The sequence below is a fragment of the Excalfactoria chinensis genome, chromosome 6 (genome assembly GCF_039878825.1).
Source record: "Excalfactoria chinensis isolate bCotChi1 chromosome 6, bCotChi1.hap2, whole genome shotgun sequence".
NCBI classification, from domain to species: Eukaryota; Metazoa; Chordata; class Aves; order Galliformes; family Phasianidae; genus Excalfactoria; species Excalfactoria chinensis.
The window spans coordinates 15,715,713-15,736,350 of record NC_092830.1 but is presented as its reverse complement, the minus strand read 5'-3'; the positions used below and the strand labels follow the sequence as shown (position 1 = coordinate 15,736,350).

The following is a 20,638-nucleotide window of genomic DNA, read 5'->3' as shown; positions in this document are numbered from 1 at the left end:
ATTTGCTATAGTTGTGTAATCATTCTTTCAGTCTTTCCTTATGAAGTCTTTGTATCTTTTCAGTGTATTCCTTTTTATCTCAGAGATGTTACTGATGGCTTACCTGTGTTGTGTTCTGCTATGCTTACTGATTCCTAGATTTTCACAGGATTAAATACATTTTTGCTTTATAAGGCTTCCTTCAAGATATCTTTCCTGTTAGTTTATTCCACTCTGTAATATCAGGAACTTATTCTGTACTCAGTGAGAACTTTGAGATATTACCCCTTATATATACTTCAGTGAATGACGCTACTTCACTGCAAACTTTGGTTGTTTGATCCTAGCCTTCAGCTGTGAACCTGTTCCTTCTCAGTGATGCTCTGGCTGATATTGGTGGTGCTATGCCAGATCTCACTGTCACCATGGCTCGTGGAGTCAGGCAGGCTACAGAGCAGAGCATGTTCCAAGCCTGTGCACTTGCTCAGGAGTCCACTTAAATAAGACACTTTTCAGCCTTTACAACATAGTTATTATTTGTTCTTTAGTGTTCAGGGATGCATTTGCTTGTACAGAAATTTGCAAAGAGGTTTTAGAATCCCCAGTTCATTTTCTGTGACATGAATCTGTCTTTTTTCCAGCTCCCTGCAGGATTCTTCCTGTCAGATTAGCATAGTCTGGTGGTCTGCATTCAGGTTGTGAAAAGAGCCTCTGAGCTCTAATCTCACATCTGATGTTGAGTGTGTTGATCCTTTTCTCTTCAGGATGCTGTGGATGGTTGAGAATGTATGGCCTTAATGATTGGCATTATCCTCTGGAACAGTTATTCTCTTTGTTCAAAACTGTTCTATAGCCATGAAAATCCTGTTCTATGCTCATGACCAAATCTATACTCTCCTACATGGTCTTTTTTTCAAGAGTTGTCTGAAAGATCTTTTGGAGAGACAGTAATTTAAACAGCAACAGTGTATCAGAATGGATAGAAATGTTGATGTTGACCTACCAGTCAGTTGGACTCAGGCTCCCTCACCCTAGCAGCACCTGGATGTGATCTCACTACACCTGCAGACAATAGCTGGTCTCTGCGGCTTTCTAACCTGAGTGTTCTCCCTAAAGGATTATTTCGCTACCTTGGTTTCCCTCTTGGTTAAACTAGGATGATGTTCTTCTCTTCATAGGATTAGGTGAGGATTAGCTAGTGTTTACTGGTGGCTTGCAGATAAAAGCAGTACTTTGTTTACCTGTGTATCTGCATGGGCTTGATGCATGGCTGTGCTCAACTCTGGCTCTGAAAAACACCTGCTTTAGGATACTGTGACAAAATCAGTGCATCTTGCAGTTTGGAAAAGTTTTGCACTATTCTTTTTTTTTTAATTATTTTTTTTACTTTTATGTATTATTGTAATATGTAGTATTTGCATGGTCATGCTAGAAGTTCCAATAGCATTTCTACATCGAGAGCTGTTAAGAACTGTATAAAGAAGGAAACATGATGCCATCCTTGAAGAGTTACCTTGCTAGACAGATGGAGTACTCACTGTCTGCTGTTACCTTTCCATACCAAGTGTCCCTGTGTCCCTGGTTTACAAATTAAAGTATCAGGAACCAGAAATTCACAGTGCTTTTTCTGCTGCTTGTGTCTATTCTGAAAATAAAGGCTTTGTAGCAGCTGGAATCAGCTAAAAAGCTGGTTGAAAATACATCTTGTTCTTCCATGGTGATATTGGCTCTGTGGGGCTTTCTTAGTAACATGAGCAGATATGACTCAGAAGACAGAGGGAGAACAACTATGTTGTGTAGGAAGTTAAAAAAATATTTTTTACCTTTTTTTGGCCAACATCACAGCCAAGCTTCATTGCCTGTATTTCATTTTTTTTAAAACCCTTCTTGACAGCTTTTGGAACTTGAGCTGGTATCCTCGATTGATCTTAGACAATCAGCTTGAAATCCAAGAGAGATCAAAACAGATGTTTTCAACAGCCGGTTCTTTCTTTCATAGGGGTTGTGCTACTGAAGAGCTGCAAGGATTAAGCATGTGTATAGAATACAAGCAGGAGCACATCCACAGAGCAGCTTGTACCCTAGGGACAATAAAGAGGGGCACAAAACATGACATTTGAAATGATGTAATTTATCATTTTTGTAGCACCAAGGTACAAGCTGCTAATGCAGATTTATTTGTGTTTCCTTAGACAAGATTAGGTGGGGTATTGCCTGCCTTTGTTATTTGAATTTGTCCAGATTTGGCTTTTTTTTTTTTCCCCCTTCCATGGGGACATGTACATATGGGCTCTAAGCTGGAGGAAAATGTTGTTTACAGAGTACAATACAACACTTAAAATGTGCAGGTGAAAGATCACACCTTCTTGAAACTGTGATAATTACCCATTCTTCCTTCTCATTACAGGTCTGGACCTTGCCCTCATATCTGCTCCTTGGTGCCTTTGTCCTTGTTCCCTGTTTCTGTTGCTCTTGAGGGTTCCCTTCATCTCCTCCTCCACCCTCATGTTTTCATTTATTCCCTTTAGAGAAAATTTCCCAATCCTTGGCTGCAAACCCCTTCTTTCTTTTAAGTCCTTCAAGTAACCAGCTCCTTCCAGAAAACATTCCTATGCTAATTTTGCTGACAAATTTTTGTCCATGCCATCTTGTTTTGAAGTTTTATTGCATTTCTTTCAAGCTCTTAATGGAAGGAGTGAGTAGTTTTGTGCTTGCAAAAGGCCCTTTCTGTAATCTCCAGGCAATGAATAGCCAGGCCCAGTCTGAAGGCAACCACATTTTAGTCCACCTTTCAAGACCCTTATCTTTTGCTCTCATTTCTTTTGTTTTAGACCCACTGGTTTAGTCACTTTCCCACGTAATGTTTTAGTACACATCACAGAAGTTGACAGTTGTGATTCCTTGGGCTAATACAAAAGTAATTGTGAATGTATAAAGGAAAAATTATCACAGAATCATTAAGGTAAGGTTGTAGAAGACTACTTAAGTTATCTAGACCAAGTCAGCCCATCACCAGTGTCCACTAACCTCAACCTTCAGTGCTACACACCACATTTTCTTTTACAGACTTAAAGTAGTGTGTTTTAGTGAAAGGATCAGATTGAAAGTCTGCAAATTTAAGGTGTTGGCTCTAATTGCTACAAAAATTGTTCATAGGGTTTCCCACCATCTTCAGCAGGAGTGGGAGTTGATCCAAAACAGCTCTCACCAAGAGCAGTTTTATTTACCAAGAGCAGTTTTATTTACCGTCAGCAGGAACGGCATCTTACTGTGTGCATTCTGTGCATTCTGGTAGTATTTGGTGTTCTAGTGTCCACTTTGAATCCTTTGATCCAGATGTTCTGGGAACATAAAGGAGACATGGTTGCTATTTAGATAGGATGTTTGTTCAGTGCTGGTGCAAACTGCTGCTTTTCTGCAGGTTGCAAAACAGAAACATTGTCCTTGTGAGAAGCTCCACAGATTTAGCAGTCTGACAGCTGGGAAATCCTGTTCTCTTGCTGTGCCCCTCTCCCCTCCCTTCCTTGCTAGATTTGCTTCTGTTTCTGTTTCCAAAGATGAAAATCTCACCCCTATAGTGTCTTGTGGGTATCTCCATCTTAGGTAAACAACATTTTTTGTAGGCTCTGTTGATTGTGTCAGATTGTATTCTAGTCATCTTCCCAGAAAAACAAAATAAAACAAAGCCAACAAGAAGTCACGCACCATTTGTCCAAAATGTCCAAAATGATTTCCAGTTTGTGTTACTAATGCTGTGTAGATTTGTTTAATATTCAAATTATATTTAAAATAAAAAATAGTCCTTTTGCACTGCTCTACTGCTTCAAGCAGTTTGGCTTTAGGAAATTGTCCCTATGACCTGGCTCATTGTGTCCTTAGCACTGTATGGTTTTGTCTGCCATCCCCCTCCTGAGGTGCTGGGAGCCTGGTGATGGGGAGTGGGGCTGCTGGAGAGCTGCTGGCTTTGCCTCCACCAGCAGCCTGCATGCAGCAGCGCATGATATGGTTTCGCACAATGCCCTGCTAATGCCCTCGTCAGCAGCTTCTGAGAGAAGAGCTGCACTGGAAAATACAATAATGGTCCTCTGCAAGCAATAGGGAGTGTGTGGACCAGAGCTAAATTTGGAAAGCTAAAGCTTATTTCATGCAAGATTATTAGAATTATTTGGGTTTCAAAGCGCGTGTTCACACACATGCATATATTGAGGGCCAGCCTTTCCACGTGACTCTGCTGGATCTGAGTGCAGTTGTTATTTATAGACAGCAGGAGCAGTGATGGCATTATCTTGTAGCACTTTGGTCCTGAAATTACAGCACTTCTGTGTGGGGAGAAGGGACCAGGTGCCCTCCACAGGAATTTAGACTGTCTGCTCACCCATAAATGTCTCCATGATGAGATGCTCACAAATAGCCCTTTCACTCTTCCTCATTTTTTGTATTTTCAAACAGAGAAAAGAAAGGCGCTGAAAGATCAGTGTGGTTGTGATTTGCACTGCTTTTTTTCCTCAGTGCATGGAGGAAGCAACTAGCTGTATTCATGTTTTCATCTGTTCCATAGATAACCTGTTTCTATTCATGTAAAAACATAAACATTCCCCCGAGGACAAGGAAATAGTAATTTCTACTCTGACTAACACTAACGTTCATACGAATGTTCTAAACAAACTCAGCCTCTTGTTGCAAGGCACTGTGCTGTGCCTGCAGTGCTGCCAGCATGACTGGGCTGTGCAGGGGCACAGGTAACAGTGCTGCAGGGCCAAGCCAGCTGGAAACAACAGCATAAAGTCAAGCAAGGACTGTCTGGGGGGGGGGGAGAAGGAAAGAAAGAAAACAAAAAAATGCTCACTGGTCTCCCTGGTCAGGTTCACAGGGTGTTCATGCAGACAGATGCTCCAGCACAGCTGGGTGTATGGCAGCATGACAGGGTGGGATGGGTAGGACCTGCAGGCAGAACTGCTGCTGCTGAGCACTTTGTGTCTTGAAAATATGATAAAAATAATCTGAAGATCAGAGTAGCTTTATTTAGGCCTTGAATCCCATTTTTTGTTTTATGCCAACTTTGGTTCTCTGTGTGGCTCTAATTGTAATGGAACATCAATGAGTTTTCCTTAATTGGTAATAAAATAAATGTGGTGCATGTTGTATCTTGAAGGAAATCAGAATGCCTTAATGAGAGCTTCTGTTGCTCAGAACAGAATACAACTTATTAATACAACTGTATTTGAGTTGAGAAACAAAAAGAATGAATTTAGCAGGGGATTGTTGTATATTTTAAACTGTTCTGTTGTTGCAGTATCATCGATGATCCAGGGTCCTAAGTAATGCAGGATTTGTACAGAAAGGCAGTGTCTATTGTTTGACCAACTAAAGCAGCCAGAAGAAACAAACTTTCAGGGTGCGCAATTCTTCTTTTGCTTCAGATAGTTACCAGGTTCCCAGTGCTGCTTGGAACAATTTAACTTCAGTTTGTTAATTAAACATTAATTCATTAGGCGGTTCTCAAAGGAAGGTGGTGAGTATCAGAGGAGAAGAGGAGGTTGCTAGCAAAGGAAAGATGGCAGGACGAGTGGGGTTGGTGGGACATGGAGAGGAAAGCAGTAGTGATAACGCTTTAGAAAACCAAAGCATTAGTTAGGGAGTGAGGTGGGAAACACTGTCTGTTTGAATCTGCAGTACTTGCTCTGATCTGTGTTAGAACAGAAATAATTAAGTTGAAAAATCTTGTTGGCTGAGTTTCTTTTTGTTAATATCCTAAACTGTTTCCACGTTCATCACAAACAGGTTGTTCTATGTGTAGGAGCATTTTTTTTTTTTTTCAAAAGGAAAACAAGAGGTTATGCCCAGGGTGCTTTCAGCTTATTTCTGCTTGAACACAGTGGTTTGGATAGAAAGATGGTCCTGCCACCCCCAACTTTGAAAACTAACTTTTTTTTGTTTTGCTTTAATGCTTGAAGATAGGTTGGCAAACTGTGTTAAGCTGATCAAAGAAAAATAAAAAATCCTGAGAACACCTGATAAAACATTCTTTTCTCATTAAAAAAAATTAAAAATAAAGATGTAAAATGATGTAAAATAAATGTTAGGAGCAAAACTGCAAAACCAAGAAGCAAAAGTTCCTAAAATAGCATTTGGTCCTTCTCAGAAGCTCTGGCTGTTCAATGTTAACTTTGGAAACATGTTTCTGCTATAAATTTTGGTTGTGTGATTTTTTTGTGGGTTTGGTTTGGTTTTTTTTTTCCTCCTTGAAAGCCTCTCCAGATGTTCTGCGGTTGTTGCCTGCAAATGTTCCATGGCAGGCATGAGAATGCCGGCACAGAGCAGGAGCCCCTTGATGTGGCAGTGGTGGTTTTTCCTTCATGCAAAGGGAAGGTGTGTGATCTGCTCTGCTCTGGGCCTTGTTCAGCCACAGGCAGTGTGACCTTCAGCACAGCACCTGTACTCAAAGTATAACAACTTCTGTAAGACTTAGCCAGCAAGCCATGGGTCTGGATGGCCACAGAAGCAGCCTCTGCAGCACTGTTACTGTAACATTAAGTATTTCTTAATTTTCTTGCATTTTGAAGTAGTAATAAATACAGGGCAGACATGAAGTCTTTTCATATGCAAGCTCTTTTGAAATTCCTGTGCTCACAATCACAGATTCACTGGACTATAGAAGTCTTAAAAAATCATCAGTGCCATTCTCTATTGGCTAAGGAACCCCCAGTGCCATTTTCACCATTTGTTTTTCTGAGCTGTTCTCAGCATCTCCAGTCATGGAGATTCTTCAGCTTACTGTTTTCTGATGAGGAAAGTGGTCCTGGTACCTAACCAATGTCTTTGCTATGTCTTCATAGTTTATTATTTTCTGACTTTTATGCTGCTGATATAGATACTGGGGTATTACTCTTTAAAATGGAATACTGCATTCAATCTTCCCTCTTCTTAAATAGCTAAATAAATAAACTCACTCCATGCAGTCTTTTCCTCATGGTTAATTTAATAGCTCCTTCCTACTCATTCTCTGCCCATTCAGTGGGTGTATAATGTTGCTGAGGAGAGAGACACTTCTTGAACTGCGCGTCCACTCATGCAGCCAAGTTCCTTCAGCTCCACCTGGGAGAGCTCTTGCCTGCAGAGGCTTTTCCCACTCTGTTGAGAAGGTATGCAGTGCCATACCTTGTACTTGTCTCTGTTGAACACTGTTTCAGACTGCTTCTCCAACTTGTCTAGATCATTTTAATATTAAACTTCTGAAGTAAACCAATGTTTCTTTGCAGCTTGTGCCATCTGTAAGTTGGCCAGAATATGTTCGTTCTCTTTATCCACGGATCCTTTTTTCCATCATGGATATCTGCAAATTAAGCACTTAATAATTTTAGACCCTGAACAGTCTTCTGCAGAAGCCTATCTGATTATGCTTGGGTTTATTACTGCCGTTGGCTTAATATTTCTGTAAGTTTAAGTTTCCAGCCATTTTCTGTGTGTTCAGCTAGACCTTATTTCTTCTGTCTGTTTGCCAGAAAGTCATGTGGAGAAGTGCTGAAGCCTCAGTAACATCAAAATAATGTACACTCTGCGCTCAAGAGTGTTTGCTAGCAAAAAGAGAGTTTGTTTCTGATCAATCCATTTCATTTTTTTACTCATTTTTCACTTTTCTCTGAGTTGTTTTGAATCATTTTGCTTTTTTTTTTTTTTTTTTTTTTTCCCTAATAAGATACTGGATCTTTAATTTTGCAGTTCTTCCTTCTGCTTTTTTGAAAATAATCACTAGATTTTGCCTTTTCCAGTCTTTTCATCTTTGTACTGTCTGTGCATGAATTCCCTGTGTTGAATCTCTGGTCAAATGCCTCTGGTATTTTTTTGTAGCAATTTTTATTGTTAGGCCTGCTGTTAGTTCAGAAGTTGTTTACAGTAGTGATCAGAGAGCTCAAAATGGTTTAAGGGGGAGTGAGCCGCTCACCTATGGGTCACCAGTTTGAATCTACCCAAAGATGGGCTGCCATGAGTCATTTCCATTTTTCAGATGCTTGTGTTATGTGGGAAATCTGTTGACGACTAAAACTGGTGTTACACAATAAAGGCACACAGCAGTAATGAAAGGCACTGTTGTTTGAAATTGAGGCAGTGAAACTAACAATTGGATGAGTAAGAAGACGAACAGTCTAATGCTATTTAAGTGCATTTCTTTCGGAAAGCCAAATTCAGGAGCTCACAATTTACTTGCTAGTGGCCTTTCACTGGCTTTGTCTTCTCTTTATAATGGTTCGTGTTTTCAGATGTAGCAACATGGGTACTGCTAAGCCTAAATGAGATGCTTATGTGTTTTATCTGGATCCACACAGTGTGTTTATTGCTTGCCAAATTGAGCCATTGTGCTATGTTTTGTAATGTATTACTTCAAAGTTAATGTAGTGAATCTGGTAAGATGCTCTGCCAAGTTTTGGCAAGTACAGAAGGAAACTGGGAAATCCCAGTTCAACTGAAGTCATGGGATAAGGATAGCAGTATTCAAATCTGTATCTCCAGCATGTCCTCTTCCAATTGGCAAGAGTTTTTGAGAATACCTGTATATGTATTTGTGTGTGTGTATGTGTTTATGTCTGAAGGGGTATTTATGAAGAGCTGAAAGTATGCCAAGGCAAACTGGACCCATATTCCAGACAAGACTAGTATGTTGCAGCAGCCTTGAGAGCTCATGCTTGATAATGCTCAGGTTTTAGTAGGGTTTTACTTGATAACGCCTATGTTAGTTAATTCAATAGTGCATCTAGTTTAATTAGGCATCCCCCACATTATCTGTTGTGCTATAAACCTTCATGACGTTTGCTTTTTCATTCACGACAATATACATAACTGTTGCTTTTTCATTCACGACAATATACATAACTGTATTATAGATCGATCCCACAAGGGCAAAGCTGGGTATTTCTGTAGGACACAAATGTGGCTTTGGTAATGGAGGAAACATTGTTGATAAAGGATATGACTTTATATTGTGGTGAAAGCCAGTATCGTACGCTGTTCTGCAGCACTGAATGATGGCTGTTGATTCTGTGTTTATGTTGGGCTTAGCAGGGCAGCTCATGCCTCCCCACAACACAGTGCCTGCCTACTCCACGGGGGAATTCATTTCTACACAGTTCCCTGTGCCCTTTTTACAGAATGGGTCCATTCAAAGGTGCTACTAATGGCACTGGTCTCCTAACTCAAGACAGTTCTGTGTTGATATTGTTCAACTTCAGATCAAATCGGTCCATTTAATCCAGTCTACTTACCACAACTGTTCCAGCTCATTCTGCCTGATGGAGAGCATCAGGCACAGCCCCCAGCTGCTCCAGGATGGTAGGCAGCAGGGCATGAGCCCCCTGGGATAGGATGGGAGCAGCATGGGGAGCAGGCCTGGTGCTGTGCTGCAGGCGATCCTGGCAGCCAGGCCTGTGAGAGGTGGGTGCCCAGCTCTTGCTGCACAGCCACAGGCAGACTGAGCTGCCAGGCTGCTGAAAAATTCTGCTTTGTAATTGGGTTGCATGCATTTCTTTTGTGCTCTTGGCATTGGGGCGGATGCAGAGAAGAAGGCTGTGTAATGATGGGGGTAGGGCTTGTCTGTCAGTGGGTCAGGACATGCAGGGGTACCTAGGCAGAGCTGAGAGGAGGGGAGAACACCCATGCTCCAAGCTGCTTTTAATGGCTAATTACATCCTCTCTCTTCCATGGTCTTGCTTTCCTGTCCTGGCTGACTCAGAGAGGTTAGTCAGCCATTGCCAGGCTCTGCTGACGTGCCTGAGGAGGGAGGAGAGCTGCAGAAAAAAGCAGTCTTGGCAGCAGCTGGGAATGAGCAGTTTCTCCCCTCTCTCTCTCCTTTTCCCGGCTCCTTACAAGTAAAAATGGCTCTTAGAACAAGAGGAAAACAGATTTCTGTTCTTCAAAACTCTGAACAAACATTCTGTCCTTTTAAGGCAAATGTAATTATTTCTGTAATAATGCAGCACTTTAGTATTAGCTAGTTAACATATTTTATATTTGTTTTCCAAACACTGTGCATTCGGCATTATCCTGTGTGAAAAGAATGGCATTTTTAAATAACCAGGGTGATAGTTATTTTCATTCCTTTCCTTCTCTTTGTGTCAGTTTCACTTCCCTCCCCATCACATTATTTCACACGGTGATTTATAAACACTGTATTCAGATTGCGGTTTATGCAGCAAAGGGTATAAAGCCATCAATAACTCCGTATTCCCTTTACATGTAGTTTATTCCTTTTACATGGAGTTCTCCATACAAAACATACAAATTTGGTCCTACAAGCAATATAAAATTAAGGGATAGAATTTTGGGGGAAGAAAAAGATCAAAAAACCCCTGGACTTTCTTACAGATGTTGTAAAAATGTTTCAGCCAAATGCATTTCATTCTGGGATATAGAAGCAAGCCAGAGAGGTGGTGCTGAATAGATAGTTATCCAAATCAGACTCATCCTTTTTTTCCTAATATTTTCATGGCAGTGAGTAAGAAATACGGGTCTGCCAGCCTGCCTATTGAACTATCTGCTGCAGCTTAACTGCAGCAAGAAAGCGGTAATCCTATTGTGCTTCTCCAGCAGTCTCCCGGGAAGCTGAAGGCATTGAAATTACTGAGCTGTTGTCCTATCCCCTCCTCACCTGTCTTTGCAGCTGTAAATATAGTGTCTGCCTGTAAATAACAGTTTGCTGCATCTTTAAGCGCGTTCCCTAACAAGAGGCGGTGATTTACTGAGGTGATAAGCTGTAACTAATACTAGGGTATCATAATAGGTAAATAGATTAACGCCGTGCTTCTCTGTATTTTGCTTTCTAGGGAGCCCACTGGCTCATTCGCTCCTAGATGCTTACTGCAGCACTTTGCGATGTGCTGAGTTAAATCAGTTGGCTACAGGATTGTACCTATCGAAGGTGGTGTGTATACAGCTAATGAAATGCATTAGGGAATCTATCGGGAAGCATTGATTGCTTAGCCTATTTGCCTTTCCTTTTCTGTTCCCCTACCCAAAAACGATTATAATGGACTATTCCCAATATTCAGTGTCAGGACAATAAACTACTCTTCAAGACGTGCCATCATCATTCATCTTGTAATTGTTGCTTTGTGAATGCACGTATGCTGCAGTCTTTGTCACTGAGAAGTAACTGTGCGGGCAGACTTGGTGGGAGGTATGGTTTCCTTCCCCTCCAAATCACAGGATCCTGGCCGACAGGAGCACCTTGTCTAATGTGTGCTGGAGAGCTCTGCTTTGTCTCCAAATGACAGGTCTTCAGCTCCAAAGGGCCCTAGCAAAAGTTGAGCAATGTCGAGGGGTGTTGCCAGCCTGAATAATGGTGCTGCACATCTTGTGATATTTGGCACGTTCCTAAGTACCTGGCTCCTGGAGGCAGGGGATTAAATAACGATTGCTTCCTTTCTCTTTGAAGCAAAGCTTAGCTCTGCGGTTGCAAAGAAATGCTTGAAATGTCACTCAAGTCGAAGGGAAAAAAATCTTCTGCCTTCCACCACTCTCTGTCCCCAGGCTCTCAGCGCACACATCGCGGTGTTACTCTGTGATTTTTCAATGAAAGCACTTAGAAGTACCGGAGGCACCCAGAAGGCTGCAGCGTGGCCAGCTGTGGGATGTGGGGTATTGTCAGTGTGGTGGGGAGAGATCAGCCTACTCTGCACAGAGGCACTTTGCCCTCCCCTCTCTGGAGACGGGAAAAACAACTAGCTGGCTGCAGGGAGCTGAATGCCTCTTTCTTAAATTCTTTTTCTTGTTTCCTCCAGAAACCTCGTTGGCTAGTTGAGATTGGAATCTCTCTCCTTTTTAAATCTCTGCTTTTCTCCATTTCACTAGTGTAAAAACAGAGGCTGCTCATTTCTGTGTTGGTTCCCTAACAGTCATTCCTAGCAAATTGGTATTGATTTATTCCTATGAAAATGCATCAACGTTTGAAGTAAAATGCAATCCCATTAAGAATGATACAGGTTTTCCAAATGGAGAAAAGTAGGTCAAATATTGCACCAATCAGCTCAGAGCGTGTCCCTTTAAGCAAAATAAATGTGTGAATACACTTAAACTGTCAGCACGTCATTTGATTGCCATTATTATGCATCTTTTGGCATGAGCTGGCAAAGCCCTCTGTGGCTGCACGTTGGTTGAAAATGTCAGTTCTGGGGAGTTAACCAGGCTATGCTCTACATTTGTTTCTGTGTGGGGGAGCCAGGGGGTGCACGCTTAAAGGATTTTTGTTTCCTCCTTGCAACAGTTGACTTCAACTTAGGCGGGAGAGCTGGGTTATTATATGCAAGGGACATTGTAGCAATGCAGCACAGGAATACGATTTAAATCTGATCATTAAAGTGCCGCAGTGAGAGGCTGTGAGAGACGGTGTGGATGGTCCATCTGCAAAATCTGTGCTCCTGTTGCAAGAAGGAGGGGTGGAGGGGGAAGAAAAAGCAGCTGCTTGGCTGTGCTGTGAGAGGGAGAGACTGACTGTTGGCACCATCTGTAGCTGTCCTTTGTGCTTGCTGCTTTATCTGTTCATTATAGTACGAAACTGAATTTCTCGTGCTTTGAGTGTAAATGAGTTGAGATGTGCCCAATACTGTCAGCATAAAAAGCAGTAACTAAGTACACTAAAGATGAATAGTGTAATCTGTAAATTCATTTTGAGTTTGTTTCATCTGACTTGAATAGCGGAGGAAGTAATGTTCTCCAGAAGGCAGCTGTACCAGATGTGAGGTGCACACTCCCCCGACATGCTGAGCACACAGCAGCTCGTGGCAGGGCAGGGAGAGGGCAGTGGGCCCCTGTCCAGACGGGGAAGTGTGGTGCTTGCAGACCAGGAAGTCTGGGCAGCATTTGCTTTCATTGCTGCGCAAACACCAACATCGGGAGGAGAGTGATTATCGTACATGGTACATGAGTCGAGATGTCCCCAGGGAGAAAGGTTAAACCTCTCAGTAATGAGTGCTGTGATAGGGATGAGTAAATGTGTTACCTTTTATACCTGCAGTCTCCCTAGTTTCTCAAAACAGGAGTCCTCTCCAGATAACTTGTAGAATGTAACTGTCTAGCTTATCTTGAGGGCTTCTTTGTTCTTTGACAGTTCACATTTCACCTTTATAAATGTGTGTGTTAGATATTAGTAATAATAATAACTCATTAAGATCTTCTCTTATCTCCACCTCACCAAAGCAATGTTATCTCACTGGCATATTCCTTTTCTAAGGGTTACTCTGCTTTTTTCCAAAGCAGGTATGGCTTTTGTTTGCAGATTCATGTCCTCAGCCCCATTAGGTTGCTTCTTTTCATCTTATTTGTCAAGTGCCTATACGTGTATAGAAGGAGCAATGCCCTGCTTGCATCAAAGCCGCATGTAAGATGGGCGATTTCCATTTGACACTGCAGTAATTGCACTCCGCGTTGTGATGCTCAACATCCCCTGTTGCTCCAACATGGCTGCACTGCTGTGCAGCAGCATGGTGCTTGCCTGCAATGCTCCAGTGGCTGTGTTGTGGGTAGCAGCTGTGCCAGGCTGTGGCCACGTCACTGGGCAGCTGGAAATGGGGAGCACATTAGTAGTGATAGGGCAGGGATAAAAGGTAAGTGTAATGTGATCAGATGCATGTTGACAGATTCCTTAGCTAATAGAGAAGCAGCTTAGGCTGACACTCGCTGGAACATTTTGCACCACTCGGGGGAACACTCTGGAGGCTGCATGCGAGGCTAACCATTTTTGAGTGGTTGTATTTGGTTACATAAAGGAGCGATGTCCCCTTCTTGTCAAAGCAGAGCTCTAAAATGCCTCCCTGAACACTACTGCTGACCTTCCGTTTGATAAATGCAAGGAATGTACTGCACTGCCTTTGTTCAAATGTGTGATTAATTCACAGGAATAGTCTGGCTTAAAATATTTTCCTTGTGTGGCCATTAAGCTTGAGAAATTCCAATTGTTTTCCTGACTGAAAAATCACGTTTGTGGGTGTTCTTGGCAAAACAAGTTCTTTTTTTTTTTTTTTTTTCTCCTGCAAATATGACTTCACAATTAGTCCCTTTGGAAATTGCTCTATTAAATGTTTTTTAACAGGACCTCTGAGTATCTACTGTGACAAAAAGGTGGTTACCACTGATGGTTTTGCTGCTGCTTGGGGTTGTGTTACTGGGCTAGAGGATATCCATTAGAAAAAAATACGAATTGAAACTAAAAGCCTCAATTTTGGAGAATCCAGCTCTTGATCTTTTAAACTGGAAAGCCTAAAGTTACACGTAGAGCTCTCCTGCTTAAAGCTGCTATAGCACTTTGCTTTTCGAGTAGCCTTCTGGTTCTCACCTGCCAGCACAATCTGTTGATTTGTTCCATTCATACCACCTTAGGAAAGCACTTAGTTTTTACAAAATATACAAGCACAAAGCATGTTATTGTGATGAGGTTTATGCAAAGCACACTTTAAAGGATGAAAATCCCCAAACACTTCCATGTGGAAATGCTTCTCTAGTTGCAGAACGGAGTTCAGTTCATGTGAATCTCATTGGTGGGGCCCTTTGCCATGCCATACATTGGGACCATCTCACCCCATGGAGCCACTCCTGCTGCTGGCACTGTGGCAGCCCTGTGGTTCAGTGGTTCTATTGGTGGTTCTTTGCAAAGCTGTGTCTCATCATAGCCAGACCCAACTCAGTCTTTCTCAGGCTGTGTTTACTCCATAGTACATGGGTTTTGTAAAGGGGGCTGGTCTTCTCTGTCTGTGGGTGCTTAAGGAAAAGGACACATTTTCAGAGATAATGAACCCTTTCATGTCTTCTGAGGGAGTTGCAAGCTTCTAGTCTCTCTAGGAAATCTCTGCCTATCATCGTTCATAAGCATGATGTTCCTGTAAGCACTGAAGCACCCTCATTGCCTAGAAGATTAGTCACATAATGGAGATAAGCATTTAGGGGTTATGCTGGTTCAAATACAGATGGAAGTACCTAACTTCTGTATACCTACCCATATTAGTGTGGCTGTACTCTCTTGTTTATCTGTTTAGGACTGGTAGCTAATGGCAGTTTTGAAAATGAATTCCAGCACATGGGTTCTTCTCCGTGCCTCTCCAATTATGCTTTAGCACAAAAATAGCCAAACAGAAAAGAGGTTTTGTTGTCCACTGCTCCCCTCTGTGAATGATGTCTTCTGCATGATTTTCTTACGTTTCTATTTGTGTGAAATGAATTCTTCAGTGCCTTTCTTCACCCGCAACAGCTACCCCATGTCCTTGTGCCTCATCCATTTATCTCTTTGCTGCTCAGCTCAGACAAATTCTCTCGTGTGTCCTGGGCTATGCAGGCTGTTCGTAACTTGTGTAAAAACATTATAATGATAGTGTAGCGCAATTACAGACTCAATTTGATAGGATAATAATGTGAGTGGTGGTGCATGGATGAACTTTTCACTCCTGGTGCTTGTCTGTTCAGTTTGTGCCTCTTGTTATAGTTGCTTGCATCTGCACTCAGCTGTACTGGTTATTCTGATGTGCACTTACTGTCATTTTGTTCTGATTGCACAGCGCTGCTCTCATCGTGGTGTGAGGAGCTGGGACGGCTCTTGCTGCTTCGCCACCAGAAAAGCCGGCAGAACGATCCTCCAGGGAAGCTCCCCATGCAACCCCCCATGAACTCTATGAGCTCCATGAAACCCACCCTCTCTCATAGGTGAGTCTCAGCCCAGCCTGTAGGAGTGGAATTGTGTAAGATAACCTGTCTTTTAAATGAAATGCTCATTACCATTGGCAGAGGTGGCTACAGTTTTGTGCTGTGAACAGCATTACAGACATCAGGGGATGTGTAATAACAGCATGTACTAAATAATTGCAGTTTTTGTTTTTGCTGTTACCCAGTGCATAGAGAAATGATGCTTCCATCCTGAAATCTGTGCTCAGGTCAAGTGGGCTTACTGTGAAACTTGAAGTTGTGCCCAAAGGATAAACTTCCACAACATATCTCTCACCAAGCACTTTCCTATTGCTTATTTAAATGGGGCTGACTTTTCTTGAGGTTGAAAACATTTCACCGATGTTCTATCTCGTACATTGCATTAGAAATGTCATGCTAAATTGAAGCAATTTAGTAGTGGGAGCACCCAGAGGTATGAGAATGTCCTGTACCACCTTAAATCAGGAGAAGATCGCAAACTACTTGACAGAGAGAAAATGTGAGCACTAAGTGAAGCTGGAAAAGACTAAAGATGTGAGCTGTTGATTACCAATTTACACAGAAAAACAGAATTTGTACTTCTTGCCTGTGGAGCCTGAGTCGAGGCAAAAGCTGAAGAGTGAATGTACACAGAGTTAAACACTCATTTCATGCCTTGTGTTTCTGTGTGGGTTTTTTCAAGGCTTACTTTCCCTTAGTATCACATTAAAGAAATCACAATAGCACAAATTGTTTTTTGGGCAGGGCACTATTGTTAGTAAGGATTTATAGCAGTGTAGATGAGACTAGATTCCTCATACCTGGGTACTACATGTAGTTTTGTAGTTTTCAGATTCCTGATGTTCATCTGATGATTTAGCCTGAGTTGCCCTAAAGTCTACAAAGCAATGATGAAATCATTGGCATACCTCACAGAGGCCGTATAATATATAACTAGATAAGATAGACACAGTTATTTTTTTTTTTCCTTCATGACAGTTCTACCCCAGAACTCTGTCACATGAAATATTCTCTCCTGCTAAAACTTACAGTGACATTTCTGGCAAGACCAGTTTACCAAGTATTTTACTTGATAGTAGGACATCTTGTCCAGTATCAAGCAATCCCCCTAAGTTTCTCCTGAGTAATGCCCTTGAAATGTTTTACTAAAGAAGACATAGGGAGTCAACTCTAAATTACTGCTGTTTACCTATGAGATACCGCTCCAGAAACATTAATTCTGTGGCATAAGTTCTTATCTATAATATCTGCTACTGTGTCTTAGGGATTTGAAATACCTGCCAGCCATGGTGCATCACTGATTCATTGTGTACTGTTCTCTCATCTGTAGTTTAGCCATAACCATGACTGTGCAAAATACCTCAAGTGATACATTAGAACAAAACATCTTGTCACTCTCCAACTTCCTTTTCCAGCTGGAAATGTATATTTTCCATGTATGATGGGTCCACATGACAGCAATAAAGCACGGAGGAGGGAAGAAGTGAGTTTTCACTTCGATAAATAGAAGATGAAAAGCAGTTAAACACAATCCTAGCGATAAAGCTGTTGATGAGGCAACAATTGTATTTGTTAGATTACATTTGGGTCAGAAGCTTAGTATTAGAGTTAATAGTATGCAATCTCTAATTCAACAGGTTTTTGTGTGAATCAAATTAAAAGACAACATCACAAAAAGAAAACCAATGACCAAGCCTGTTTTGCATTCCCTACAAGTAATTAATGTAGTCAGCTACTTTAAGTTGTGTAAAAAAAAAACAACAACACAACTAGATATAAAATTAGAATAACCAAGAGTATATTTAAAAACCTTGCTTATCTTAACAAGGGAGCATAGGATGGTTAATAGCTCCTAAACATCACCAGACAAAAAAGAAATTTCCCCTGTCATCATACTGCCCTGATTAGCCAGCCCAGGGCTTTCTTTACCATTGCTTTTATGAGCGACAGAGTTACCCAGAACTCTGGTAAGGCTCTCATTTCCCATAGCAATGGGAATATTAACATTGATACTACAGAAACACCGTTGTATAGCCTCAAAGTTGTAACAGGCCACAACTATTTAAAATAATTTCTGACTCAAGAGCACATCAAAAGAGACTATATCTAAGGATTCATATTTAAGCAACTGTGGGCACATACATTGGAAAGAATTCAGGTCTGGCCTATTGTTGGGGGTAGCTTCTTATTTTGAGAAAGTAAATCGAATTTTGAGAGAAAACTGAGATAGACAGGTCAAGGACTTTGGTGGTGATATCATTGGTCAGATATACTTACCTAGAACAGAATGTTAGCCATGTGTCATGGTTTTGTGCTGTCAATATTACCACTGTTTGTACCCTCAGTTAATGATTCATACCGCACATGATGTCATGATGTAGAATAGTGACAGCACAAAACCATGACACCATGTAAAGATTTGCACACATGCAAAAAAATGCTTTCAGAGTACAAATTGCCTTGTGCCAATTTATGTATAAAGTCAGGGGATCAAGTAGTAAAGAACTATGCATGTTGCATACAGAACAGATTCAATGAAATACCTGCTTTGTAATGTCGGGTGGTTGGTTTGGCTGCAAAATCATGTGTCTTAGGGACAGAGTGAGCACTGGATTCTCAAAATAAATAAATTAAAGCAGTCAACTTTTTTTGGTAAGACAGTGCAGTATAATAATACTAAGCTCAAAATTGAATTTGAGATACATAGATTTTCTTTTTAGACTTTTTTTTTTACTGATCTACGTGGGTAAAAATGACTCAGGTACCGAAGGACCAGTAAGAGACCTATCTGCCTCCTTAATCCTGTGTAATTTCTAATTTAAACCCTACTTAAAGGATTTATGGGGGACTTAAGGAGAGTCTGTAGTCTTTGGGCCTGCCTTTTACAGAGGAGTGAAATTTCATGCTTAGTGTAACTTCTTTGTGTTGTGGTTTTCCAGTCTGACATAATGTCTATAACAACAGACAAATACTTCTCAAAGAAGCTGTTTTATACCTTTAAAGATGCTTTAAGATCTTTAGCAAATGCTGCAATGTAAGTACAAATTACCATCATAACGCTTTGCTTTGAAGAAGTTCCTACTTAACAAGGACTTTAGTCCTTGAGAGTAGTTCGGCAGAGAAGGACCTGGGGGTTCTGGTGGATGAGAAACTTAACATGAGCCAGCAGTGTGCTCTTGCAGCTTGGAAAGCAAATGGTATCCTGGGTTCCATCAGGAGAGTGGTGGCCAGTAGGGATATGGAGGTGATTATCCCTCTCTACTCTGCTCTTGTGAGGCCCACTCTGGAATACTGCATCCAGGTATGGAGCCCTTGTCTTCTCAGTGCAAGAAAGACATAGAGCTGTTGGAGAGAGTCCAGAGGAGGGCCACGAGGATGGTCAAGGGGCTGGAGCACCTGCCCTATGAGGACAGGCTGAGGGAGCTGGGTTTGTTCAGCCTGGAGAAAAGAAGGCTGTGGGGTGACCTCATTGCAGCCTTTCAGTACCTGAAGGGTACCTATAATCAGGAGGGGTGTAAACTCTTTGAAAGGGCCGATAATAGTAGGACAAGGGGAAATGGTTTTAAGTTGAAAGAGGGAAGATTTAGGTTGGATGTTAGGGGGAAGTTCTTTACTAGGAGACTGGTGAGGTCCTGGAACAGGCTGCCCAGGGATGTTGTGGATGCCCCATCTTTGGAGGTGTTCAAGGCCAGATTGGATGGGGCCCTGGGTAACCTGATCAAATAAATCTGGAAGTTTTGTGGCCCTGCCAGGCAGAGGGTTGGAGCTTCATGATCCTTGAGGTCCCTTCCAATCTGGGTCATTCTGTGATTCTGTAACACTTCCCTGTATTAAGTAGTGAATCTTAACACTTGTGGATCACGTTGAATCTTGGTTACCTTGGGCACCACTTCCATCCCCCTCAGTGAAATCTGCACCTGATCAGAACCATCAGCCTAAAGTGGCTCTGAACCATGCAGCCACATGGGGGGTGCTCGTTTCTTGGCTAGCTTGTGATAAAGCTCCTGTTGTCAATGAACACCTGAGGATATGCAGCTGTTAGTGGTAGCCCAGAATGTGGTCCTGAGTATTCTTCAGGTTCCTGCCATCTTCTCTTCAGTTTCAAGTGTTGGCCTCCTGTATTCATTGGTGGCTGTCTTGCAGTTGGTGAGCAAATTACAGTGATGTCTGCATCACTGGGTAGTCAAGGTTGATAAGAATTACAAAGATAAAGTTATTCTTAACACAGGTGACTTAATGCCAGAGGTTTTGATAAAACTAAACAGTGGATTGAATTAACTAGTAATTCAGTATTACAGTACATACTTTATTTATTATCATTATTGTTTTTATGTTCAGGCAATTGCCCTAAATACATTTTATAGGTTAGAGTTGATTTACAAGGGTGCTTTGTTTTAGTGTTAGTTTTGTCCCTTTATTTTCCACCTAAAGCTTAACTAACATCTGAACTTACGCTGGTATGAACTTTAGTAAGAGAATGATGATCCTGTGTCTGAACTTCTACTGGGTGGTTAGGACCATCCCTTAAATGGTTTGCTAAGAATGAGGAGTGAGCTGACTATGACACACTGGTACCAACATTGTCAGTGTTTCTGTGGAGGTTGCTGCCTTTTCAATTCAGCCATCACAGGCTGTTTTGGCTGATGGTGGTAGTGGCAGGATGATGGTGCTTGTAGGATGCCCAGATGAGGGAAATTGTTTAAGTGAAAGGCCAGGTGCTGGGTATACAAGGTACCTGTTATGAAAACAAGTACGTTGTGCTTCTTCCATACACCAGGGCAGAGTTGAGGATCATGGAATCAGTAAGGCTGGAAAAGAGCACTAAGATCTAGTCCAACTTTCAACCCCTGCCACTCTGCCCACTAACCACGTTTGTCAGGGCCACCTCCACAGTTCTTCTCCACCAGGGACAGTGGCTGTCCCATCCCCTGGTGAGCTTCTGCCTCATAATATCCAACCTGAGATCACATCATTATTTCAT

At 41.8% G+C, this 20,638-nt stretch overlaps 1 protein-coding gene across 22 annotated transcripts in view; it reads left to right on the top strand.

The window, feature by feature from the left end:
* ZMIZ1 (zinc finger MIZ-type containing 1) overlaps positions 1–20,638 on the top strand; it is a 318,620-nt gene that overhangs the window by 252,929 nt on the left and 45,053 nt on the right. For all 22 annotated transcript variants that reach the window (XM_072339697.1, XM_072339691.1, XM_072339690.1 and 19 more), the window contains one exon: positions 15,513–15,657. In XM_072339697.1, the coding sequence (XP_072195798.1) occupies positions 15,513–15,657 (145 nt within the window). The remainder of the gene's footprint in view (positions 1–15,512; positions 15,658–20,638) is intronic.